Below are 27,498 nucleotides of genomic sequence, written 5' to 3'. Positions count from 1 at the left end.
CGAATCAGACCATGAGTCCATCTAACTCAGCGTTGTCTACAATATTGACTGCACGTGGCTCTCCAGAGTTTCAGGCAGGGAACTCTTCTCCCAGCCTTGACCTGGAGATGCCAGGGATTGGGGAAGGCTGGCACCTCCTGCATGCAGAAAAGATGCTCGACCATGGAGCAATGGCCTTTGCCAAAACGTGGCCATGAGAACTGAATCTAAGAACCCAAACCCACCAATTGTATATTACCATTGTAATACAAAGGTCATGTGCCATTACATAGGATCTTCCTACAGCCCTTCGGGATTGTTCTAGTTGGTTAGAGCATGGTGCTGATAACATCAAGGTTGCAGGTTCAATCCCCATATGAGGCAGCTGCATAGTCCTGCATTGCAGGGGGTTGGACTAGATGACCCCCAGGGTCACTTCCAACTCCACAATTTTCACGCACTCTCTGATAAAGTATGTCAAGTGTTAGAATACTATTTCAACTCTGTCCCTTTCACAGAAACCCCTTTGAATAGAATCAGGGAGCGACTGCAGAAGTAATGCAGCCAAGGTCATAAACAAACCTAGCAGCAGAGTTCAGTATATGATTGCTCATAGGTCCTGACCGTAAGTAGTTACTCTCCAATGTGCTACTTTTGGAAAAGATAAAATTGGCTTCGTCAGCAGTTGGAGCAATGCCCGCTTTCCCAGAGGAAGAATTAGAAGAAAACTTTGATTGCATCTGTCTGATCTCAAGCTAATGAAAATTTGGTACCAGGAGAAACCACTCATTCCACTTGCATCAAGCGTTTTACAAATGGATGCTTAATATATCTACAGGGTTTTTTTTAAATGCATTTATCTTTGCTCCATTCTATGGTGTTGCTTCCCAAGATGCTCAAACAGACAAGCATTCAAAATTTTGTAGCCAAAGCAGACCCTCTCTCCCTCCCCACCAGGCCTATGGAATAATGACATTGGCTTCTTTGGTTCAATAGCCCCTGCCTTTGCAAGGCCAGGACCACCTTTAATTGAAACATGCATTTCTTAATATGATTACCATATATTTATATGGTGGGAAATACTCTTATTGAGACACATCTTACACCAGGCCATGATCCAGTAGGGGCTCCCAACCCTCCAACAGAAGACTAACAAATGTGGTGCAGTGGTTAGAGCAGGGGTAGGCAACCTAAGGCCTGTGGGCAGGATGCAACCCAATCACCTTCTTAATACGGCCCATGGATGATCTGGGAATCAGCATGTTTTTACATGAGTAGAATGTGCCTTTTTATTTAAAATGCATCTCTGGGTTATTTGTGGGGCCTGCCTGGTGTTTTTACATGAGTAGAATGTGCCTTTTTATTTAAAATGCATCTCTGGGTTATTTGTGGGGCATAGGAATTCGTTCATTCACCCCCCCCCCAAAAAAAATATAGTCTGGCCCATCACGTGGTGTGAGGGACGGTGGACCAGCCCACGGCTGAAAAAAGTTGCTGACCCCTGGGTTAGAGTGTCAGGCTAGGACCTGGGACACCAGGGTTCAAATCCTCACTCAGCAAGGAAGCTCACTGGGTGACCTTGGAGTCAGTCACTGCCTTTCAGCCTAACCTACCTCACAGGGTTGTTGTTCAGATTCAGCCATGTACACCACTTTGAGCTCCTTGGAGGAAAAGGTGGGATATAAAATATGTAAAATAAATAAATAAATTTACTTGGTTTTTCTTCTCCATATCTGGCCAAAGTGGCAAATCCCATAAAAATGGCAATAAAACAATTAAACAACAATGAAAGCAAAACAGCAAGGACAGAAAAGCCAGGATAAGATAGGTAGCAAGGACAACAAAATAAATAATAATAATAATAATAATAATAATAATAATAATAATAATAATAATAATTTAAAAAAACAGTGATAATTATGGCAAAGATTTAGCCAACTTCCTTGGACTCTGAAATAATAATGCCCCCTTTGATGTCAGAGTCTTTTAGCTGCCATTAAAAGAACACTAAATTGTGCTTCCTTTACCCTTTAAATTTTTTCCTTTGCAGTTCAGAAACATGACGGTGGGATCAGTCCATCAGTTCTCTTATCGGTCATCAGACTTCATTTGAGCGCCTGAAGAACAGGAGGCTTCAAAGACAGACCTTCAGCTGCTGTGGATCCTGCATCATGTGTCCTGCAGAATCCCATTCAAAGCTCGTGTCAGTTGACCCTGCCCAGGGCTGAACTCAGAACGGGTTGCTCTCCCTGCTTTGAAAGGAAGCCATGGTGCCCAAAGTCAATCTGAATGTTGCCATTCTAGGACCTCTGCTCCCTAACATGATAGCAGGACATGCCTGCAATTGTCAGATGCCCCGATTATACAGTACTGTACATGCTTCTCATTGCTAATAATTTGCACCAGGAAGGGCTTGGAGCAGTTTCTTAATGCACAGGTTTGGTGAGTGCATGGAGGGGTGCCTGAGCTGGATGTGGGGGCAGCAACTACATAGATTAGCTAGGCTTGGAGGGACTCTTGGCTCAGGGGGCAATTGCCAGAGGCTATCTGCTCCATCATTGGAGGAAACAACAACTTATTATTTATACCCCATCCATCTGGCTGGATTTCCCCAGCCACTCTGGGAGGCCTCCAACAAAAGATTAAAAATTAAAACAAAAAACTTCCCTAAACAGGTAGATCTGGGAATGTTCTCTGTTTGAAACCAATCAGTGTACATAATAATAGAAGGAAGTGTCCAATGTTGCACACAGAATCAGAAGGCTCATGGGGGGGGGTGTTGGCCCTGCTCTGGCAGTGCCACCCCAGTGCTGGAAAGGGCAGGTGCATATGCTCCATCTGTTGAGTGCTTACCCCCTGTGGCTTCACTCTGCAGAGTCAGTGAAAGGCAGGGGCAATGGGGAGGAGTCTTGGGGATTTATCTCTTCAGATTGTCTTCAAGGACAGGAAAGGGGGCAGGGACAGAGATGCTTCCCATCAGTCCCTTTCCCAAGACTATTGTCTCCTCCAAGCCTCAACTATTTCTCACAAAAGGAACTATCCTTGGACCATCAAAAATGGAATTTCAACTGTTGCAGGAGAGGCAACTTCACTCACACATCCCATTTTCTGTTGGAGGCACAGGATATAATTCTTGCTTGGTAGCAGATGAAAAGCATATAATTCCAGAGATGACCTAAGGACTGTGCATCAGTCTGCTTCACAGAGTCTCAGACAGGTTTCCTAAAAATAGAGAAGCGAGTTTGCTGAAACTTGGCAGTGTAGAATCAACGTCTACAGGCATCTTTCAGTCTGAGCAATGAAGAGAGCAGGTTTCCATTACTCATATGAGTGTCACATAACTCTCTCTCTCTCTCTCTCTCTCTCTCTCTCTCTCTGGGGGCGGGGGGAGGACCCACAATCAGCCTCAAACAGCAATGAAAAGTAGTGCTGATGGCAATATGGAAAAACACTGCAGTATTCATATGTGACTCCTCCAGGTGCCAGTTATTGAGCATTCAACATGATTTGCTGGTGAAAAAGCTTATGCATAGTTAGACTATGTCTGCACTTCATTAAACTTCCTGTCTAAGTTCATGGCCAAGTCATAATGTCTTGCAAGGTGTTTATATATCTTGCCATTCATCATTCATCCATTCTGAACTTTCGAATGCATTTCCCCCTCACATTCCTAACAGCAAAAAGGCCAACAGAGCAATTTAATGCACTTTAATTATTCCAACCTATACTTTGGGTAGGACCCAGGTGGCGCTGTGGGTTAAACCACAGAGTCTAGGGCTTGCTGATCAGATGGTCGGTGGTTCGAATCCCTGGAAGCGAACCAATTAAGCCTATTAAAATGGATGGGGTACGCAAGGAAGCAAGGCTTATATATATAGCAAGGAGCAAAGCAGGGAGGTAATGCACAATGTGCCTGAGGGCTCTGTGAAGGAGAGAACTATTGTGCACTTCCCTACAAGACTGTTGTTGATGATGATGCATGCTGGGGGTGCTGGTTATTGTGAGCGGGGGTGGCAACCTGGTTTTCCTAATGCAACACTGACCATTTCCATATATGAGTAAATAGCACCATTCACTTACATGGGAGAAAATAAGGGGGTTTGGTTGGGATGCTAGCCTGGCTCCCTACCTCATGGTTACTAACTTAACAACAACACACATGTAATTTTATTTCCTGAAGCAGGGTGGGGGTGGGAGGGAGAACAGCACCACACAATACAATACAAATTAAGTGATAAAGAGAAATGACTAAATAAGTATAGGAACAATAAGGGAATCCTCTCTGAAAACAGTCTTCCGTGTATCAGGGAAGGGCTTGTGGGATAGATAAAGCATCAGGAGGATTTCCCAATGCCTGTCTTTCCCTCCCTTGCAAAGGCATCTTCATATCAAGGCTAGGAGTGCAAAGAAAAGCTTGCATGTATTCAGTGGTGGTTATAATGCTATAGATTCAACACATCCATTGCATTCATTCTGTAACTTAATCAAACCCCCACCCCCACCCCCAAAAAAACCCAAAATAAAGGACTGTCTCCTTTGGATGGAGGAGAAGTGCTGTCATCATCTTAAAAGGCTGAAATAATTTACAGTCCAAGGAGTCACTGGGTCTTACTTTTTGTATCCTGGGGATAAAAGGGCTCTTTGTCTTATTGAAATGAGATATTTTGGGGCTATCAGTACAGCAATGATCCCTGTGGATGCTATTAGCAGGAATCAGCACTGTACTCTCTGCTCCTTAACCATAATAGATGAGAGGAAAGGCTGGCTTCCCAGGTACCAAGTGGGTGATAACCATCCAAGAGCAGGTCTGCTAATGAGCTGGCCAATCAGGCATCAGCAAGAGCATCACTCTGAAACAAGAATGATAACCTCTGCGAGCCCAGAGAAGAGAGATTGGAGCCCACTAAAATGGCAGAGCGCAAATTGTTCCTCATGTAGCCAAGAGCAGTCTCTCTCTCTCTCTCTCTCTCTCTCTCTCTCTCTCTCTCTCTCTCTCTCTCTCTCCTTTGTGAGAGGGACTAGTCAAGGCACAATATTCATTTGTTCCAGCTTTTTTGTTGTTGTTGTTCCTGCTTTTCTCAGACTCAATCCGCCTTGGAACCAGCAAGGAAGCACGATGCAAACAAGCCATTTCAGGTGTAAGTGGAAAACTTCTAATGTCTTCAGCTATGTGTAGGGCTCTGGGGCCACATTCACACCACGTGTTTAAAGTGCTAGGATGCCACTTGCAATAGTCACAGCTTCCCCAGTGCAGTGGGTTTACTAAGGGAGGTGAGACAAGCCCCTCCCCCTCCCCCTCCCCCTCCCCCTCACAGAACTACAGTTCTCAGAATTCCCTGTGAAAAGGATTCACTGTTACCCCTCTGAGAACTGTAGCTCTGAAGTACTGTAGTTATTAGTTATAAGTTCTCCTTATGGCCATCTGGGTGGAAAGGTTCCAGGAGAGGATGATGGTCTCTCAGCTGCATGGATAAGAGGGACCCTGCATACACTGCCTTCCCTCTTCTGATGCAAGGCACTCCCCTCAGCTCAGCATCACCAGATTACCATTGTATGGGGGACAGCAGGGACAGGCTGGTGGCCCCTCCCACAGACCCCCGACCCTGGAGAGCCTGTTCAACTCAAAGGGTCTTGCACATGGTCTAGAACTCTACTCTTCCAAGGCTCTTCAGCACACAGAAAGAGTATTCCAGTGGCAGGCCACAGAGATGGGGGCATGTGGTGGGGGAGCAGGAGACAATGGACAATATTTGCAGGGGTAGAAAAAGAGAGCACTAGGACACTACATTAACACTAGGAGATCCAATGAAGCTGAATGTTGGAAGAATCATAGAATCATAGAGTTGGAAGAGACCACAAGGGCCATCCAGTCCAACCCCCTGCCAAGCAGGAAACACCATCAAAGCATTCCTGACAGATGGCTGTCAAGTCTCCGCTTAAAGATTCAGGACAAACAAAAGAAAGTCCGTTTTCATGCCACACAGAGTTAATCTATGGAACTCACTCCAGCAGGATGGCTTTAAAAGAGGATTAGATACGTTCACAGAGGATAAACCTACCAATGGCTACTAGCCATGATGATGACTATGCTCTGCATCCATGGTTGGAAGCAGTTGTACTTCTGAATACCAGTTGCTGGAAACCACAGGATGGGAGCCACTCTTGGGCTCAGGTCCTGCTTGCAGCTTTCCCTCTGGGGCATCTGGTCTTCTTGTAAGAGCAGGAAGCTGGGTTGGATGGGCCATTGGCCTGGTTCTTAGCAGGACTTAGTTTTGATTGCATTCATCTTAGTTTGTTTCTGTTTACTGATGATTTTTTAAATTGTTACTCAAATCTCTGTTGTTAACCCTGAATAACTGTCAAGGAAACCCACACTTAAAACAGCTTTATACCACCCCCACCCCCAAGTTCCTAAACCTACACAGAGTGCTGTAAGCACAGCAAATATGCTATTGACATAAGATGACCTAACTATCATCAGTAGCTTCACACCTGAGGCACCAGTAATATATTCATATTGTCTATGAGATCATACTCGGGCAATATCCCAGCATGATTTATCCTAACGAAGTAAACATGGCATACTAAATTCACCAGTGTGTGGAGGTGAAACCTCCGCAAATACTACCAGTTTTGAGGACATCCATCCTGAAAACTAGACAGCACTTTTAGAAAAGACCAATAATAATAATGGTTATTATGGGACAATGAATCAATTGTTCACTGTTCCCCAATGAAATAATTATTCTAATGTATTTGATGACAAATGCACATTGTTAACGAGCAACTCATTAACTACAACAATCTATGCAGTTCGGCTGAAATTACGGCCAAAGTTAATGGTTGAGAGCATGCATTTCACATAAAAAAATCCTCCACAATATCATTGCATCCTAACAAAAGCTGCAGTCCTCTCATTAATTGCACACCGATTAGCTATGGGGGGAGGGGAAATAGAAAAGATTTTAATTATAGACCAGGAGAGAAAAGTAGGAGAAGGCAGAAAACGAGACCCTTTTCCTAATAAAATCCATGTCGCTTACCATAATAGCTTTTCTTCATACATGAATAAATGCTGAAGGACAGGCATCTTGCTTATAAATTGGTGCTGTGCTGAATCACCATAGAAAAATCCTGGTAAAACGCTTGCAGGGGCTAAACCAGGAGTAGAGAACTTCAATCCTGGGGTGCATGGGTGTAGCTGGGGGGGCAGGGGAGCAGCTGCCACCCATAATCAATAAAAATTAATACAAAACAATACAAATCTGAGGTTCTGCCCCCCCTAACCAAAGCCAATTAACTTCACTGATGCTGTGTGAATTGTTGCTGACCTGCTCCTGACATCCACCTGTGGAATGCCCTCTCCTATGGCTGTTATTGCAATCACCTTGAGACCCCCAAGGGAGCCCCCAGAGGAGGAAGACTCAGAGCCCGGGGAATGGTGGTGAGACACTGAGGAGAGGTCAGAGGGAGATGAATGAGCGGTGGCGTTGGATGCTGAAGGGGCAACATGATTTAGTGAGCAGGAAGAGCCGGTGACAGGGAGCAGGTCAGACTCCAAGGCTGAAGCAGAGGGTGCTGAAGAATCCTGGGAGTCTCCCTCTCCTGCTGTGACAAGCTCCCTCCCCATCTCCAAGAACGCACAGAGAAATGAGGAGGGCAGAAGAGAGACCAGAGGTGCACAGGCACAACTTGGGACTGCTTAGGAAACATCCAGGAGAGGAGGAGCCCTAGAGACGTTCAGTCCTGACAACTGCTCCTTAGGCGCAAGACCTGCAGGGAAGGGTTGCTGAGTTGTATGCCGTTTCCTTGAATAAAGAGTTAACTTTACTGACAATGGAACCCTGTGCCTTTGTCCTGACCTGCGTCCAACCCTGACACCCAGCCTACACCAAAAATGGTCAACATCTTCCACTCATTCCAGTTTTCCAGCCTTTCATTGTATGGGCCTTTCCCTTCCCTTTTCTCTCTCCTAATGTCCATAAACACCCAGAGGGCACCAAAAGGCTGCTGTAACCATTGGACAACATTCTCTCTGGTATTGTCATTATCACTGGAAGACAAGAATTCTGAGGTCACTAATTGTTCCTTGTGGCCAGAGACATATGTCTAAGTGATGGCCCAGAGCCTGTTGTTCAACCTCAGTTTCTCATCTGAGAAACAGCCAATTAATAACCTACCTAATAAGGTTGTCACAAGGATGAGAATGAAAAGCTACCTGTATTGAAATGTGAAGACAAAAGGGTTTTGTGGGTTGGAAATCTGGATGTAACACACACACACACACACACACACACACAGGAGTGAGTGAGTGAGAGATCCAGTCCACTTAATTTTAATTAACCAGATTGGGGTTTTTACTCTATTTAGAGCATTACCCAATCCAGGCCTCTGTTAATTTGATGGCAAAACTGGGAAGGTGCCAAGAACATGTCTTGGAAAGTGTCTGTCTTGCAAAAAATAAACCTCCAGCCATGACCTCGCAAGCAATTGCATCATCCACATGTCCAAAAGCTACTTCTGTTCATCAAGATGTAGAATTGCCCAGGCGGCAGCAACCGGCACTATGCCACTGCCTTAATTGCATAGTATGGCTTTCGGCACTTGGTGATTTTTTTTCCTTTAGGCCAGTTTATCCAGATATGCAAAATTGGCATTTTTTTTGTTGATTTATTTTATAATGTGCATTTTTAACAGCTAATGTTATTTATATTTTAATTATTTCATTTTAATGTGTTTTTCACTCAGGCTTTCATAAATACTTTAAATATGTGGCTTATTTTCTGTAAACTGCATAGAGCTTCTTATGATCATGGCTTTTTTTCCAGCCGGTACTCACTGGAACTGAGTTTTGCCATCTATTTGGTGTGTTTTGTCATCTCTTTGCAGTGTACTGGCAGTGTAGCGGAGGTTTCAAGCTTCATGCTGCTCATGGCCTCGTGTTGGAGGCTGTGGGGTGGTGTTGTAATGCAGAGAAGTGTCCCCCCCAAAAAGCACCCCCCAAAAAAAGTTCAACAACTTACGGTTAAGTGGAACACAAGCACCATGCCTGAGCAGGGGAATTGATCCCTAGTCTCCCAGGCCCTCCAGCCACTACACCACACTGGCTCTATCCCACCCAACTCACAAGGTGTGTGTGTGTCCGTCCCCCCCATGGGGTTTCTCCAGGAGAACCGCCAAGAGGATTAGCAGCAGAAGCCAATGGTGGACTGGTTGTCTGTTTCCAGAACGACAATTTATGGGTAAAACATTTAACTTTGGTGAATGCCTTGAAGTAAATTTTAGGCTTCTCTGTTCTGAGACCACAGAGATAAACTGAGTGATTCTTTCCAAACAGCATGTTCCAAGCTAAGCAGCCCTCTTCTGGAAGTATACAGCAGTTAAGGGCTACACAAAGTCTCTCTGTATCTCAAGCTCAAGAGAGGGCACCTTTCACCAAGGGAGATAACTGAACTAAGGAGGGCTTCTGGCAAAGCCCCAAAGCAGCTTACGGTGGAAAGTCCAGATTGTACCTCAGAAATGCACAAATTATTCTAATATAATTACTTTTTATATGTTATTTTCAATTATATTTATCAATTTTATGCACATTTCTCTCACACATTTTTTAAAAAAACATTGGTTGGGTGGAGAATTCTTCCATACTGAATTTTGGATAAGTGCAAATTTTGAAAGATGGCTGTGTTTTAGTTCTTACTTTGTTTCAGAAAGCGCAGATTTAGTAAATTTGGATTTATATACAAACTGAATCAGTTTTCTCCTCCATCCTTATTCATAGTGGGGTCTGTTGTGCAGGAGCCTTTCCAACATTAAAAACATGAAAAGAGCCCTGCTGGATCAGGCCCAAACACCACCTAGTCCAGCATCTTCTTCTCACAGAAGCCAACAAGAAGCCCCCCAGCGTCACTGCTCATCACGACCTCCCAGAGCACCAAAGACAAGTCTTGGCCTACATCTCCTCGAAAATCCACAACACATGAGAGATGGTTTGCAAACACACCACTCAAATATGCCCACATTTCACTGGATTCCAGGATCGGACCCCCTCCCTCCCATCTGTTCTGAACAAAGGATACAAAGAGCATGTCTCTGTGAATAAGGTTTGTCACGACTGATAGAGTTGCCTTTCCCCCTATTGACCGCACCATGTTGTGGTTGTGTGTCCTTTTGTGCTTTTTAAGATGGGGCTGCCATTGTGCCAGACCCCCCCCCCAGGAACTCCTGCTCCTGCATCTGAAATGCTGCCTTGAATTTATTTTAATTCTCCTCCAGTGAATTAAAACTGCATCTATGTTTATCTTAACATAGTTGCAGTTTTAATTCACTGGAGGAGACTTCTTTTTCCAGAAAACTGCCCACTTCTAATGCTTCAATTAGTTCATGCTAGTTTTTCTCCAAGCTAAGAGCAGACTTTCCCTGTCAGAGCACAGCAGAAGGTGGAACATCCAGTGCCTACCGAGAAACCACTAAAGCGGAAAACAAGAAAGCAGAACAGCAGGCGCATTTCAGGGAACACCACCCATCCCCTCGACCTTGAACCAACACCAAGAAGAACAGCTGGATCTCCACCTGATTCATGTTGTGTCATCTGGGGCTTTTCTGTTTGAAGAAAGAATGGATCTCTGCCTTTGCTTTTTTTTTGCTCCAGGCAGTGAAATGTAGCAATCTGGAGATGAAGGAAGATGGCACATCTTTTCAGCATCACACAGCAGACTGAGAAGCATCTTCAACAAGGAGAAGAAAATAGGGGGAGCCAAGAGCAAAGGTTGCATGGAAACTCACAGCACATGATGCTAAATGTGTCACTGGCAAGCAAACCACAAGGTTTTGTTTGATTAATAGTTGCGGGGGGTTGGTGGGTATTGGATTCATTGAAAAAAATCTGATAACCTTCTTATAACCACCCTGCTGATCTCGCTCAGTGACAGGGCAGTGCCTCATTGCGAACACAGAAGTAGAATTCACTACTCTATGTGGAATGGGTTTTGTGACAAATGGGTTTTGTCCTTTGCCTCAGGCAGCACAATGCCTGGTGTCAGTCTTGCAGCTTCTGAAGGGTTAAACTTTCCTTCCCACTACAGTCCTGGTGGAAAGTGAGTGCCTCACACTTACAGTTAAGAACAGGAGACACTCAATATCCTTTTCTCAAAGTGGTCAGCCACATGCCTCTGCAAAGCCCACAAGCGGAACGTGAGTGCAACAGGACTCTATGGAATAATAAAATATTGTTATAAATTTGGGATGGGGGCCTCCCTAAACCATAGATATTAATAAATGGTAGGATTTTGATTATTTGGGACTAGCTGTACCCGGCCAAGTGTTGCAGTGGCTCATTTGTTTCAATGGAAAAGAGAAAGCGCACGTTTGTAATTCTGTGGAGATATCGCCTCCCTCCCCACAGCTTCTCCTGTTGAACTCCCGCCTGCCTCCTCTCCTTCTTTCCTCCCCCATACTGGAAGGAGACCCCATTTTCACCTGCCTCCCCACAGCTCCTACTGTTGAATTCCCACCTGCCTCCTCTCCCAGTGGAGAGGCTGCATGGTGTTCCTCCCTCAGAAACGGCTCTTCCGTCAAAAGTGCTGCCTCCACCTCCCACGCACACGACCAATGAAATTACCCTGTGCTGTTTTTGAGTCCAGCAGATGGCGCTGTTTTTTTTTGCAAAAATCAAGTTGTCAGGTGTGACATTTATGTAATATTTTTACATAAAAACATGGCAGGAATGGAACCCAACATTGTGTCAAAATTTCAAAGCGATCGGTCAAGGACTTTCTGAGATCTTAGATTAGTAACAAATGAACATTTACATTTTTATTTATATAGATGTGAAGGGAGAAATACAAGCTGCAGAGGAATTTCCTGCTCTAGCCTATGCAGAACTACCTGGCCAAGTGAGGGCCATTCAGAAGCAGCACAGGGCCACTGAGAGCCACTGGCAATGCAAGAGAACTGCCCTTCCCCTTTGCCCTGAGGTGTGACAGAGACTGGGGGTTTGGCAGGAACAGGGAGTTTTTAGCAGGGTGTTCTGGGAAGAAAGAAGAAGAAAGAATGGGATAACAACAACTACTACTACAACAACATAATTATACTCTGCCCAGCTGGCTGGGTTTCCCCAGACACTCTGGGTGACTCCCAACAGAATATTAATAAAAAGCAACATCAAACATTAAAAGCTTCCCTAAACAGGGCTGCTTTCAGATGTCTTCTAAAAGTCTAGTAGTTGTTTTTCTCTTTGACATCTGGTGGGAGGGTGTTCCACAGGGCGGGTTCCACTACCAAGAAGACCCTCTGCCTGGTTCTCTGTAACTTTGCTTCTCGCAGTGAGGGAACCACCAGAAGGCCCTTGGCGCTGGACCTCAGTGTCCGGGCAGAACGATGGGGGTGGAGATGCTCCTTGAGGTATACTGGGCCGATGCCGTTTAGGGCTTTAAAGGTCAGCACCAACACTTTGAATTGTGCTCGGAAACGTACTGGGAGCCAATGTAGGTCTTTCAGGACCACATGTACAGGCCCGTCTGCAGTTTGCCAATGCACATCTGAATGACCCAGAGGAGAAGTGGGTGAAAGTGTTGTGGCCAGATAAGATGAAAATCGAGCTCTTTGGCATCAACTCAACTTGCCATGTTTGGAGGAAGAGGAATGCTGCCTACGACTCCAAGAACACTATCCTCACTGTCAAACACGGAGGGGGACATATTATGCTTTGGGGGTGTTTTTCTGCTAAGGGGATAGGACACCTTCACCACATCGAAGGCACAATGGACAGGACCGTGTATCGTCAAATCTTGGGTGAGCACCTCCTTCCCTCAGCCAGGGCATTGAAAATGGGTCGAGGATGGGTATTCCAGCATGACAATGACCCAAAACACATGGCCAAGGCAACAAAGGAGTGGCTCAAGAAGCAGCACATTAAAGTCCTGGAGTGGCCTAGCCAGTCTCCAGACCTTAATCCCATCGAAAATCTGTGGAGGGAGCTGAAGGTTCGAGTAGCTACACATCAGCCTCAAAATCTTACTGACTTGGAGAAGATCTGCAAAGAGGAGTAGGACAAAATACCTCCTGAGATGTGTGCAAATCTGGTGGCCACCTACAAGAAAATCTGACCTCTGTAATTGCCAACAAGGGTTTTGCCACCAATTACTGTCATCTTTTGCAAAGGGATCAAATACTTATTTCACTCATTATAATGCACATCAATCTCTGACTTTTGTTTTCTGGGTTTCTGGGGGCTTTCCTGTTGTTATTCTGTCTCTCACAGCTACAATAAACCTACCATTAAAATTATGGACTGGTCATTTCTTCATCAGAGGGCAAATGGGCAAATTTAGCAGGGGATCAAATACTTTCCCCCCTCACTGTACATCTGGCAGGGGGGAAACCCAGGATTAAACATAAATTATTAATTGATCTTAAAGAAAGAGGGGGATTTTCTCTGCCAGATCTGAAACTCTACTATGAGGCAGCCTGTCTCTTCTGGATCAGGGAATGGTGTATACTATAGAACACAGACCTTTTAGATCTGGAAGGGCATGACAACCGTTATGGCTGGCATGCCTACTTAGGCTACAATAAGGTCAATATATACAAAAGCTTTTCAAACCATGTTATAAGGAAGCCTCTATATTTGGTTTGGGCAAAATACAAAAGTCTGCTTGAACCCAAAACCCTGTGGTGGATATATCCCGTAGAAGCACTGGCAGTGAAGAAGAAAAATATAAAAGGGAATTGGCCAACATACAATGTACTGTTAAAAGAGGAAGAAAATCAGCTGAAACTAAAAAGCTGTGAATAAATTAGGGTATACCTGTCAGGTTGGTTACAATACCACCAACTCCATTAGATATTTAAACTTGATAAAATAAATGGTTTTGTGACTGAACCCTCCAGACTGGAAAAAGAACCGATCAACTCCAAAGGGAAAACTCTCTCTAAAATGTACCAACTGCTCCATGACTGGGAAGTCAAGGAGGAGGAGGAGGAAAAATCAGTAACGGTTAAATGGGCTCAAGACGTTGGTTACAACATCCCTATGGATGCCTGGGAAAAACTATGGAAGGTAGATATGATGTTCACCACATGTTATGCTTTGAAAGAGAATTTTATGAAGATGCAATTCCACTGGTACTTAACATCATCAAAACTATCTAAAATGTATAAAAACACCTCAAGTAAATGTTGGAGATATGGAGAAGCGGAAGGTACAATGCTACATGTGGTGGAACTGTAAGAAAATAAAGGAATTTGGGGAGGTAATCTATAACGAGCTCAAAAAGATGTTTAAGATTTCTTTTATTACAAAAACAGAAGCCTTCCTCTTGGGGATATTAGGTCCAGACATACCTAAAAAAGCGAGGGAAATATTCTTGTACGCCACAGTAGCTGCAAGAATATTAATTGCTACTAAAATTCCAACTAAACTGGAGTGGCAAAGTAAACTGTTAGAATATGCCGAGTTGGCAAAAATGACAGGTAAACTGATAGGACATACTGAACAAACATTTATTAAACAATGGAACATGTACAAAAAATACCTTAAGGAACATTGTAATAATATGACACCAATGTCATGTCTTTAATGACTTCTGTGGTATGGTGGAAATTTATAGGAGAATAAGTCATCAATGAAAATCAACAAAGGAAAATGGATAGTGTGTTAGATTAAATGGGTGGTGGATGCATGATGGGGTGATGGGAAGTCGTTATAGATATAAGAATAATTCACTGTGATTTGATGTAAGATTTTCTACTGTTTTTTTCTGGATGATTTTTTGTTTGTTTTTTAATTTCAATAAAGCATTCAAAGAAAAGAAAGAAAGAAACTCACGGGGTGACCTTTGGGCTAGTCATGGTCTCAGTCTAACCTACCTCACAGGGTTGTGGTGGGGATTCAATTAGGAGGGGGAGAAAACTATGTATAACCAATTCACCAAATCTAGCACGCAGGTGGGGCACTTTATCTAAATTATATAATTCTGTATTTGAACAATTGGTATTAATAATTGTGTTATAAACTGGTATTGTCATAATGAGCCTATTATTGGATTGTAATTGAAAACTAATAAAAATTGTGATTATTGTATCTCCCCTGCCAGGTAAGTAGAGGAGTAGGAGAGAAGACATAAGGTTCACCTGCATGTTATAATTTGAGAGAAAATGTAATGAAAATGCTGTACCGATAGTATCTGACCCTGGCCAAACTGGCTAAGATGTACAAGAAAAGCTCTGATGTTTGCTGGAGATGCAAAAAAGGGGTTGGTACCTTTATGCACATGTGGTGGGACTGTGTGAAGATAATATAATTTTGGGATATAATATACAATGAACTAAAAAAGATCTTTAAATTCTCGTTTCAAAAAAAGCCTGAAGCCTTTTTGTTAGGCCAGGGGTCAGCAAACTTTTTCAGCAGAGGTCTGGTCCACTGTCCCTCAGACCTTATGGGGGGTCGGACTATATTTTGAAGGGGGGGGGAATGAACGGCTGAGATGAACGAGGGACGGTGGGTCTGGAGAAGCAGCCGGGTGGGGGGTGACTGGACTTTGGTGCTGAGTAAGCCCTGATTTGCAAACATGTGCTGGATTATGGAGAAAGCTAGAGAGTTCCAGAAAAACATCTACTTCTGCTTCACTGACTACGCAAAAGCATTTGACTGTGTCGACCACAGCAAACTATGGCAAGTTCTTAAATAAATGGGAGTGCCTGATCACCTCATCCGTCTCCTGAGAAATCTCTATGTGGGACAAGAAGCTACAGTGAGAACTGGATATGGAACAACTGATTGGTTCAAAATTGGGAAAGGAGTACGACAAGGCTGTATATTGTCTCCCTGCTTATTTAACTTATATGCAGAATTCATCATGCGAATAGCTGGACTGGATGAATCGCAAGCCAGAATTAAGATTGCCGGAAGAAATATCAACAACCTCAGATATACTGATGACACAACCTTGATGGCAGAAAGTGAGGAGGAATTAAAGAACCTTTTAATGAGGGTTAAAGAGGAGAGCGCAAAATATGGTCTGAAGCTCAACATCAAAAAAACTAAGATCATGGCCACTGGTCCCATCACCTCCTGGGAAATAGAAGGGGAAGAAATGGAGGCAGTGAGAGATTTTACTTTCTTGGGTTCCATGATCACTGCAGATGGTGACAGCAGTCACGAAATTAGAAGACGCCTGCTTCTTGGGAGAAAAGCAATGACAAACCTAGACAGCATCTTAAAAAGCAGAGACATCACCTTGCTGACAAAGGTCCATATACAGACCATATAATGCATGGTTTTCCCAGTAGTGAGTGATGTATGGAAGTGAGAGCTGGACCATAAAGAAGGCTGATCTGCGAAGAATTGATGCTTTTGAATTATGGTGCTGGAAGAGACTCTTGAGAGACTCTTGGACTGCAAGAAGATCAAACCTATCCATTCTGAAGGAAATCAGCACTGAGTGCTCATTGGAAGGACTGATCCTGAAGCTGAGGCTCCAATACTTTGGCCACCTCATGAGAAGAGAAGACTCCCTGGAAAAGACAAGAAGAAGGGGGCGACAGATGGGTCAGACATGACTGAACGACTGAACAACAACAACCACAAGCCCTGAGCCACCACCAGCACAGATGCCTTCTTGCAAAAAGAGAGGCAGACTCCCAAGTCCCCCAGAGACCCCTTTGACCATATCCATCCCTGACCTTTACACACTCAGAAAAAGGAAGGAAAAAACTAGGGCCGTGGGAGGGGAAAGCAGTGCATGTGTCATCTCACACACGAGGACTTCTTTACATGGGACTGCACAGCTCCTTCTGCAAAAAGTAGATGAGGGTGAGAGAGTGAGTGGCCAGGTGAAGCTTGGGAAGGTGCTTTTTAGAAAGCCCCAGGAGAGAGATCCCTGCCCCCTCCTGCTTGCACGCAAGTAGGAATGGGGTGGGGCTGTTCCGATGGGAAGGGAGGCTTCGCGCTGCCTGAGAGCTCCCTGCCCCCTCCTGCTTGCACGCAAGTAGGAGTTCGGATCGGGGCTGCTCTGATAGGTAGCGCGAAGCCTCCCTTCCCAGCTGAGAGATCCCAACCCGAGAAGCCACGCGCGGATCCCCGCTTCCTGCTCCTTCCCCTTTCGGAGGAGAAATAGAGATGGCAGCGGTTAGAGTAGTGCTAGGGAGGTGCTGTCTGCGAAGTTTCCTGCGATGGAAAGGGTCTTGGTTCTCCTCCAGTGCCCGCCTGCGCGCAGCCCTCCCCGCCGCCGGAGCCGAAACGATCGTGGTCCCTCTGCAGCGCCTGGGCAGGCCGGATTTAGAACCCTGGGGGGCCTGATCCAGTCCGGGGGCTGTAGTTTGCCGACCCCTGTGTTAGATATTGTGTCCATTGACACACACAAAAATCACAGCACCCTCTCTATGTATGCAACCGCAGCGGCGAGGATTTTAATAGCAAAAAACTGGAAAGGTGATGTAATCCCCACAAGAACTGATTGGCAAGCAAAGATGATAGAATATTCAGAACTTGCAAGGGTGACTGCGAGAATAAGAGGAAATTCTAACTAGAAATGTAGTAAAGATTGGACAATGTTTAAAGAATATCTTTAAAAGTACTGTAGTAACACAAATCTTCTGACAGATTTGGATTGAATATTGAAGTTTAAGGAAACTATAAAGTACACCACCACCACCCCCCCCCCCCCGATAATTAACCGAAAAGAATAATAAAAATGGAGTGCGTATAGACTAGTAAGGTATAAAAAGCACAATGAGGTGAATCGGAAGTTAAAGGGTATGTAATGTCAAATGAGGTGTTGTTAGTGTCTATGGTCTGTTTATGCCGTTTTTTGTTGTGTTTATGTTCTACACTATGTAAATTGTTTTGTAATAAAGAATCTTTAAAAAAGAAAACTAATTAAATTTATTTATTTATTAAAAGCACACCCTTAATATGCCATTCAAAAGCCACAGTTCCATAAAGCAACAGGTACTGCTGTATGAAAGGAACAGGGACAGAGGTCCTGGCATTACAATCAGGAAAACCAAGGCAATATTCCCCACATCCAAAAGCCCCCTAGGTTGGGCTGCTGGTCCACACACCTGCGGAATGCCTGCTCCGATTGTCAGTGGCGCTCCATCACCTACAACCTGGTCTCAGCAGCTGCTTCTGGAAATTGAACCCGGGACCTTCTGAGTGCAAGGCAGGTACTGCACCACCTAAAGGAGGACACCGCTTCAGGGAACGCTGCCCTGTGCTCTGTGGTTCCTCCCTGCAGCCCCCTGACTGTTTTCTGACACCATCTGATTTACAAGTTGTGGAAATTTCTCGCCCAGAGCTGCCAAGCAGCATTTCTTCTCCCCTAGACAGCTCTTGGGACAGCCACCACTACTCTGCAAGCTCTTTCAGATGAGCTGCAGCAAACCGAGACCTTCCCAGCCAGTGAGAACACACAGATGGTAATAGGAGTGGGACATTAGACAGAAGCAATGTTTTCTCCAACTCGAAATGCACACAGTATTCATTGTATTATTCTTTTAACTAAAATTAATCACAGATAATACATGCAAAATTCTTGGAGGGGTTTGTGTGTAGGGAGAGGATTTTTTAAAAAAAACCTGCCTAATTTGGAGTAACAAGTGATGTGCAGAAGCACACAGCTCCAGTGTCCCCTTGTGGATCTAGCTTGTTAAATGCACACAGCGATCTCTGTGCAAAATGCAGACACACCAGTACAGCAGGCTGGTCCATCAGGGGAAGAGGCCTGCCCTCTACCTGGTTCAGATTAACCACTCAAATCACTAATTTTCTCACTCCTTGTACAAACTCATGCTCCCTTGCTGATGGGGAAGCTGTTTTCTGGGAAAGCAAGTGGCCATGCTGAGGCTCCAGTGTCAGACTTGGACCTGGGAGAAAGCAGGTTTCAAATCCGCACTCGGTCTTGGGCAGTCACTCCACTCACTGTCTCTCTCTCAGCCTAATCTACCTCACAGGATTGTTGTAAGGGAGATATGGGGAGGGAGAGGATAATCTTGAGCCACTTGGAGGAAAAGAAAGATACAAATGTAACCATGAAAAAGAAATATTTATTTATTTATTTAATATTGTGCCCTTCCTCTCAAAGGAGCTAGGTCAGCAAACTATGTGATAAAACATTTATTTTAACAAACAATTCCAATCTAGGTGCAGACTGGGAAAGATCCCAACTTAAACCATTTAGGAGGAGAGAAAGTTTTTCAGTAGGTGCCAAAAAGACAACAGAGGTGGCACCTGCCTAATTCAAGGGGAAGAGATTTCTTAGAGTAGGCGCCACAATACTAAATATGTGATATCAGGAAATCCACTCAGCACAATCCAGCTAAGGCGGTGTCTGCAAGAGGCCCTCACCTGCACAGCGCAGGCGATGATTTTTCAGGCATCCTGGTCCCCTGGCTCTACAGGGCTTTATTCCCCAAAGGTAAAAAAGGTAAAGGTAAAGGACCCCTGGATGGTTAAGTCCAGTCAAAGGTGACTATGGGCTGCAGTGCTCATCTTGCTTTCAGGCCAAGGGAGCCGGCATTTGTCTGCAAACAGCTTTCCGGGTCATGTGGCCAGCAGGACTAAACCACTTCTGGCACAATGGAACACTGTGACAAGTGCCAGAGCGCATGGAAACACCATTTACCTTCCCAGCACAGTGGTACCTATTTATCTACTTGCACTGGTGTGTGTTTGAACTGCTAGATTGGCAGTTCCCCAAAACCAGCATCTTGATCTCATCAATCAATCTCCTTTATTGGCATAAAAAGTGCAGCATATACATGGTTCAGAGCACAACACAGCTAACGAAACATAGTAGGAGATACTTTAGGATAAAACTGTCCAGACATAATGAGTACGAAAATGGCTCTTAGGATCTATGGTGATGTAATTTCATGGCGTCACTCAAAAATCTTGCCACATTCTCCACAACATCATTCCTACAATTGTTCAGCAGATAAGGCACACTGGAAAAGCCAGTGTGATAAATCCCCTCCTTCAATAAGGGGGTCAAATACTTATATATTTTTGCATAAAATGGGCAATAAAATAAAACATGTGTGATGGATTCAACCTGTTTTGTACCATAAGGGAAGTGCAGATGGTAAGATGTTAAATCTTGCGAGGGAAAGAGCTCTGTGTAGGTGGGGATCGTAAAGCTGGTGTAAATAGGGAGTGTCCTGGCCAAACAAGGGTGGAATTCCCAACCCCAACGGGGAATAGGTTTTAGGCTGCACTGCAAAGGGTTTGGAATTCAATCTCTAGGATTCTGCGCTTGATTGTCTGGAATGCTTTCAATTGTGGGAGCATCTTCATCTTAGCCTGGTAGCTAATTGGCCCACTGTGCAATTCTTTCAACAGGAGGGCAACATGTTGGCAATATCCTGCCAATGTGAGCATTTGAGTTGCCACATTTTGCGCCAACTGCAGCTTCCAGCCCAGCCCCAGAGGGCGCTCCCACATAGGCACATTACAATAATCCAATCTGGAGGTTACCCAGCACAGCAACAACTGTGGCCAGGCTATTCCAGTCCAGAAACGTCTGTAGCTGACTTACCAGTCAAAGCTGGTAGAAGGCACCCTTAGGCACTGAGGCCTCCTAAGGCTCCAGCAAAATAAGCTGGATCCAGGAGCACCTTAAGACTATGAAGCTGCTCCTTGCGGGGAGTCTGGTCCCATCAGGCCCAAACAGAGGGGGGGGGTCATATGGGCCACTTGGCTCGGGCCTCCAGTTCTCTTCAGCCCCATCCCGCATGGCCGAGGGTCAGGGATAATGGGAGGTTTTAGCCTTCTCACTGATCAGAGCCAGGCCCAAAAAGAGGGGGGGTCATATGGGCCACTTGGCCCCCGGGGCCTTCGATTCCAAAGGGGGCCTCGGTCAGCATATTCACAATCGTTCACCATTATTTAAATGTAAATACTGAAAACAATCCTTTTCCCTATGTATTTTTAAAAAGCACTATTATTTATATACTTACTTATTTATAAGACTTCAGAGATCCCCGGGGTAAAAAAAAGGGGGGGCACATTATCTACCTGGCCCGGGCCTCTGCCCGGCGATGCAAGGACCGGATCCATAGTAGACATAAATAGATACATAGATAGATAGATAGATAGATAGATAGATAGATAGATAGATAACTTTAACAGTTTCTTAGCATTTTCTTAAAGCAATAGGCTATCCATTTTGGGGCCCTGGGGCCCCTCCCACAAGGAATACCTCCAAAAAAGCACACTGTGGAGGAGAGTTACCTGGCTCCCTCTCAAAGAAGAATTCAAACTCAGGCTGCAGTGTCTACCAAAATCTTTAATGCTCCAATCAGTGTGATACATGGGCAAAATGCCATTAAAAGGCACAGCAGGTGCTACACCTAGCCAAGCAAGCAAAGACATGGATCCAGGAATGACACACACCCCAGCTTAGGAGCGAACTCCTCTTAAGCCCCCCCCATAAAAAATATTTGAGGGGGCCGGGAAACTCGCCCCCCAACGTTGATGGACATTGCCATTTAATGGTGTGTGCTGTGTCATGTGACTATGTAGGGCAGGGCTTACTGCCCCCCCCCCTATTTTATTCAACTTGGCACCGCAGCAACCCTGTTATTACGGAGTGGGGCCGGTACTAATTTCTCACCCATGCGCAATGATCCTATGTTGAAAACAAACACATTTGTATCCACTGTATCAATGCGCCGAGGGACTTTTTAATGTGTCATTATGACCAACAGGTGGTGGAAGGAGCGAGCCAGAGTCTAGTGAGTGAGACTGTCCCTGGCTGTAATACTGGTTTTAGTCCTCTCACTGGTCAGAGCTGAAGTTGTTATTTACAACTTTAAAAAGAGATACAACAAGTGTTCACTTGTGATCTCCACAGGTGGCAATTGTAAATGTTGCTTGTAGATAGATAGATAGATAGACAGACAGATAGCTTAATTCAGTAACTCCCTAAAAAGTGTTAGGAGAGGCAATACATTTTAAATTAAAAGGAAACGGAAAGAAAATAGAAGTCCAACAAAGAATTAATCATAATAAAACAGGGACTGTAGATTGTGGACACATGATGGACTTTGAGAAAGCCCCCAAAAGAAAGTTTAGCCAAATTTAAACTGAAAACTCATAAAAATACCAAGATGAAGATTTTAAAGAGAATCAAGAAAAGCAGATACACCTGATGACTAGAAAAACCAAGGGAAAACTAAGACAAATGAAAGAACGTGAGGGGCGAAATCACGTTTATTTACCTTTCGACCAACAGGTTTTTGGATGTACGAAGGAGCAGAGGCAAGGGTAGGTGGATATGAAGTCTGCTTCAAGCAGAGTGAAGAATAATTGCAGAAAATAGAAGGCTTTTCTTTTAAAAGGCAACTAGAGAAGCCATTTCATAAAAAGAAGGCTGCCATTTCTGTTGCTAAAGTTATTATCATTATTACTGTTATTATTTATTTAATTTCTATACCGCCCTGTACCCGAAGGTCTAAGGGCGGTTCACATAAATCATCCAATACACAAAATCAAAGCAAAAAGAACAACCCAATAACGGGTCACCAGAGCATAGACAACAGTAGTCAGGCTATCCCTGTCCAGAGAGGGGCGTATCCAGACAGGGGCACCAGCCGAAGCTGATGGAAGGCACTCTGGGTCGCTGAGCGGCTTCCCTTGTCTCTCGACAGAGGTCACCGTACAGGGCGACCAAGGCAGTTTCTGTGCCAAAAGCAGGCCTAAACCCTGATTGAAATGGATCCAGAAAAGAGCCCCTGGATCTGGACTGCAACCACTCGCTCCAGAATCTCGCTCCAGAAGTTGGAAAAACCAAGACTGGTAAGATTTTAACACAGGTAAGACTTAGAAGTGAGAAGTGTAGGGGGATCCAGGAGGATCCAGGGGGAAAGAAAGCTGTGCATGTGATAAAGAGCAAAGCAGAGGGGCAGAAGACAACATAGTTCCATTTAATTCCATGTTAGCTCAGGTTGCCTTGTTGACAAAAATGCTTTGCAGCCATTTTGTGATAGCTTCTTGGGGACTAGAGATAAGCTCCTTCACTAGAAGAGGGTCACCAAAATATTGTTGAGTTTTTGTTCCTTCAGATGTGTATAAATCCAGAAGGTTCCAAACATGCCAGCATTTTGGATCCTGGCCAGTAATTCTGTTCCTAAGGTTATTTAGGTATTTAGAATACCCAGTTTAAAAGCTGATGCATCAAACTGCTTCATTTGGCTGCAACAGCTGCCTTGCTGATTTCAGTGTGAAAAAGCAAATAAGGCATTTTGAGGGTGAGTCTACTGATGGCAATGGTTAGAGGCGGCCTGGTAGAGGCCTTGGAGTGAGTAGAGGTTTTCACCATTTTGCTGGCCATTTTTAAGGAAAAAAAGTCCAGCAAACGTTTAAGCACAAACATATTCAGAATTAGGAAGGATGAGCCTTGACCCTTTTTTCCTGTACATAAAGGGCAGAACATTTTGTCTGCTAATGGTAAGGCTGAAATGACTGACAAAATATTTGAAATCTTATGAATCCTGACTCTCTGGCCATTTTGACTCATACATAAGGGGGTGGCTGATTGTTCCACTAATGGCCAGAGCAGGTCCACACAAAATCATAATAAGCCACATTTGTGAAACATTTTGGAACAGAGGTCTGTACCCTTAAATCCTGTAGATAAAGGAGGCATGTAGCTCCCAATTTTCTTTGCCTGGGGTACAGACAGGTATGTCTGTTTAATGCAGGGAACATGATCCATAAATGCTGAGACTTTATTAGAAATTTCATTTGACCCAAATTGGCTTTTTGGTGAAAACTTCCATGATAGGGTTGAGAGTTGCTGGGTTTCCAACAAATACTAAAATTTGGATCCTCGCCAGTACTTCTGTTCCTAAGGCAATATATTTAAAAACCTGGTGTAGCAAACTGCTTCCTCTCATTGGGTTACCTTCAACTGCAATCGTAGCTTTCATTAAAAAAAACTTTTGAATTATCAGAGGTGGCGATAGGCACTAATAACTAACAAGTAATCTCTAAATGCTCTATCGTAATTATAGCAGCAATACAGTTGTGTCTTCTGGCTGAAGGTCCACTAGGTGAGTATCTTGTGCTTGGCTGAGGAGAAAATCTCTGTTGTGTTCTGCCTGCAACTCTTTGTACAAAGATTCTTTCAGGTCACAGTGAGGGGGACCATTCAAGAACCCGGAGCCTGTTGGAGAAAAGGTAGGCTCTAAATGGAATAATACATCAAATATACAAACTAAATATTCCAAAGAGCTTGTATTGAGCCATGTTGGTTCTTCAATCACTTTTTCAGAAGAGCTGCGAACTCAAAAGCCTAATGCAGTCGCTCTCCGTGCTTCTACCTGGAGGGACTTCTCTTGTCGGGACACCACAGCAGGGGAGGCCCTTTCCTGTGCCGCCACCACACAATAAGGTACATCTTTTGGTGGGACAGCCATCCTTGTTTTGTTGCAGCTCTTTTTTTTACAGACCTCACAGAGCTACCTGTGCCGGAAGCAGATCTGCTCCATTGCCAAGTAAGAGGCAGTGTCAGAGCTCTTGATACATCAAGTGAACATCTGCAGTGTAGGATTGAGAGACACCTGCGTCTTGACTGCGCTGCTTTAGGTAACCGGCTGTTTTTGCTCCTGTGTCTGGAGGGGAGGGCTGCTGAAGACCCTAGTCTCTTCCAGGTGCATCTCAGGGACACGAGAAATAAAATTTTGCAAGCCTTCAGGAAATTTAATGGCAAGTGAACTTCACACTCCAATTTTAGTGATCTTTTTCAGTACAATCCTTTTGTGCTGGCCTCTCCATTTCCCCCCGCTTGATCTCTTCACAGTTCTGTCCAAGAGCCCACCACCCTCAGGTGAAGCCAGCTCTTCCTGCAGAAGTCAGGTCAGTAAGGACAGCTGTGTTCAAAAAACATTTCTCTGGAATTGGTGGGAAAGGGCCGGGGACAAACTAATGAGTCCAGATTGCTTTTCACAGACCAGCAGAAGGAACTTCCAGGCCCATGGAGTCACACTTCAGAGGGACAAACAAAAAGGTGAGCATAAAGGCAGATTTTGAAGAGTGGGACCAGTCTCTCTGTTCTGCCCTGCAAATTAATGGCAGCCAACATGGCACTCGGTGACTTAAACACATCTAGGTGAATAAAACCTTGATTGTGTTCTGTCTGCAACTTCATAACTCTTAAGGGTTTTCTTTTTTCCTGAGAGAACATTCTGTATTCAGAGTGTTCTCTCAGATTTTGCTTTTCACCATGTTGCATTGGCCCAAAAAAAGCAAAAGACGCTGGTGGTCGGCGCTCCTGGTTTCCAGGACGGGGTTCAAGCCCCTGCGGCGTCCCTGCTTACTTCCAATGCAACCTCTCTCTCTCTCTCTCTCTCTCTCTCTCCCCCCTTAAGAGCTAAATGAAGCAAGGTCACTGGTGTGTGTCTAAGACAAGGTGGATTACATGGATGCTTCCCATCCTAGCACTCCTTGCCACAGGGAACAAAAAACTTACTTCTTTTATATATATAGGACTGCCTCTTAATTTTGCATTGTTTGTTTAGGCAGTAACCTAAATATACAAACATTCTTGTACATTTTATGCTCCTTATCGCTACCCCCAACATCTGTGAGCTGAGGATCCCTTTCCCATCATCATCATTGGCCGAGATTGCGCTGGGCTCCCTGGCCCCTGACCCTGAGCCCCGCAAAGAAGGGATCAGCAAGGAACTGGGCGTGACGGAGGACATCTTGCATGTGTGAGTATTGTCCTGGCACCCCCTTCTACAAGAGGCAAGGTGTGGTGGCATTTGGGGCAGGTGGTGGGCTCTGAGTCCTGGGTGCAGCCTGCTGGAAGGTTTCCTGCACAAGAGACAAGGTGGCACCGTAATGGATGGCATGTTGGACTTGAACCAGGGTTTAAACAACAACAACAATTTTATTATTTGTTCCCCGCCCATCGGACCAGGTTGCCTCAGCCACTCTGGGCAGCTTCCAATAGGTATAAAAATATAAAACATTTAAAACTTCCCTATACAGGGCTGCTTTTAGATGTCTTCTAAAAGTTGTATAGTTATTTATCTTCTTGACATCTGATGGGAGGACGTTCCACAGGGCGGGTGCCACCACCAAGGAGGCTCTCTGCCTGGTTCTCTGTAACCTCATTTCTCACAGGAGGGAACTGCCAGAAGGCCCTTGGAGCTGAACCCTTTGGAATGAGTCTGCTTCTTGGCCTGACCTACCCTGCAGGGTTGTTTTGAGCATAACTTGAAGGAAGAGTGGGGTGCAAGTAAAATAAAGTGGTGTGCTGAGCAAGACCTGCATTTGGATCAGTGTGTTTCTGCAAACCTCCTGTAAGGCTCATATGTGACAACTTCCTGGGGACGTAGGAATCTGCCTATCATCCATTTAGCACAGGACCATCTGCAGTTTTTCAGGGGGACAGACAGGCATAGTTCCCAGACCTACCAGGGACTGACCATCTGCATGCAAAGTGGCTGCTCTCCCACTGAGCTGGGGCCCTTTCCCAAGGGGGGGGGTTGTGCCCACTGCTAGTGAATGAAAGTTGGTGGGATGCAGATCCCCTCATATTTTTTGTAAAGTGGTATACATGCTGCTGATCCTATATAGAGGAGGAGGATAATAAGAATAATTCCTCCCATCCTCTCTGTTGAGTCCTTTACATTCAGGTGGTGCTATGATAAGAATAAATTAATTAAGGGAAACAGTATATTTTCTGTCATCAAAATGTATTGGACCAGGTGCCCTGTGTCTGGCAAGAGTCAAAGGGAAGCTCAAGGACTGGAATAGAATGAGGATATTGACAGGAGGAGTGGCATGTTCATAAGACTCTGAAGTGTAGTGCAAGCGTTGATGTTTTATGTTTCAGTCTACACAAAATATATACATATATATTATTTTTTGCAGTCGATGGAGAGCAGATGAAGCTCGGATTCTGCATGTGTCCATCAGCTCCTTCCTGGAGCATCTCTCCTTGGTGGTGAAAACTATGGACCTGTTTGGGCCTCCGGTGGCTTGATAGATGGTTGCAACAGGAAGCTTCCCAACAGTCTTGGCTGGACTCTGGACTTGCCCCTGGGCTACTGATGTCAGAGGAGGCCCTGAACATGCCATCCTTAGAGCCAAGATGTTGCTTTGTGTTCTGGAGCCAGCGGGGAACTCTTTGCTCTCGGATACTCTTGGACTTTGGTAGATTTTGGGTGCTGAGAAGCAGACAAGCCTGGGACTGCTTTGATATAAGACAAAGTACATGGAATCTGGTGCTCTAATAAATTATCCATTGTACTTTACTTTATTGTCTGCATGTGTTAACTGATTAAATATATTTGAGCCGGCTCACCATATTGAGTAATCAGTTACACAAACACAAGCAAAATCTTAATCACAGTGTTTCTCTAGGTGTTGCTGGACTCCAGTTCTCTTCAGCCCCATGATGCATGGCCAAGGGTCAGGGATAATGGGAGGTTTTAGCCTTCTCACTGATCAGACCCAGGCCCAAAAAGAGGGGGGGGGTCATATGGGCCACTTGGCTCGGGCCTCCGATT

The 27,498-nt window shown here is 44.7% G+C and overlaps 1 protein-coding gene across 1 annotated transcript; it reads left to right on the top strand.

Moving 5' to 3' along the window:
* The first annotated feature begins 24,260 nt into the window (after nt 1–24,260).
* On the top strand, nt 24,261–26,972 carry LOC117056902 (EKC/KEOPS complex subunit LAGE3-like). The gene is made up of 6 exons (XM_033167594.1): nt 24,261–24,371; nt 24,780–24,835; nt 24,915–24,986; nt 25,055–25,057; nt 25,552–25,692; nt 26,861–26,972. The coding sequence occupies exons 1-6, from the start codon at nt 24,276–24,278 to the stop codon at nt 26,970–26,972; spliced, it is 480 nt and encodes a 159-aa protein (XP_033023485.1). The 5' UTR covers nt 24,261–24,275.
* Nucleotides 26,973–27,498: the final 526 nt, after the last annotated feature.

This window comes from Lacerta agilis, chromosome 13, assembly GCF_009819535.1.
Source record: "Lacerta agilis isolate rLacAgi1 chromosome 13, rLacAgi1.pri, whole genome shotgun sequence".
Taxonomy (NCBI): domain Eukaryota; kingdom Metazoa; phylum Chordata; class Lepidosauria; order Squamata; family Lacertidae; genus Lacerta; species Lacerta agilis.
The sequence above is the reverse complement of the archived record's forward strand: the minus strand, read 5'-3'. Positions and strand labels throughout refer to the sequence as shown.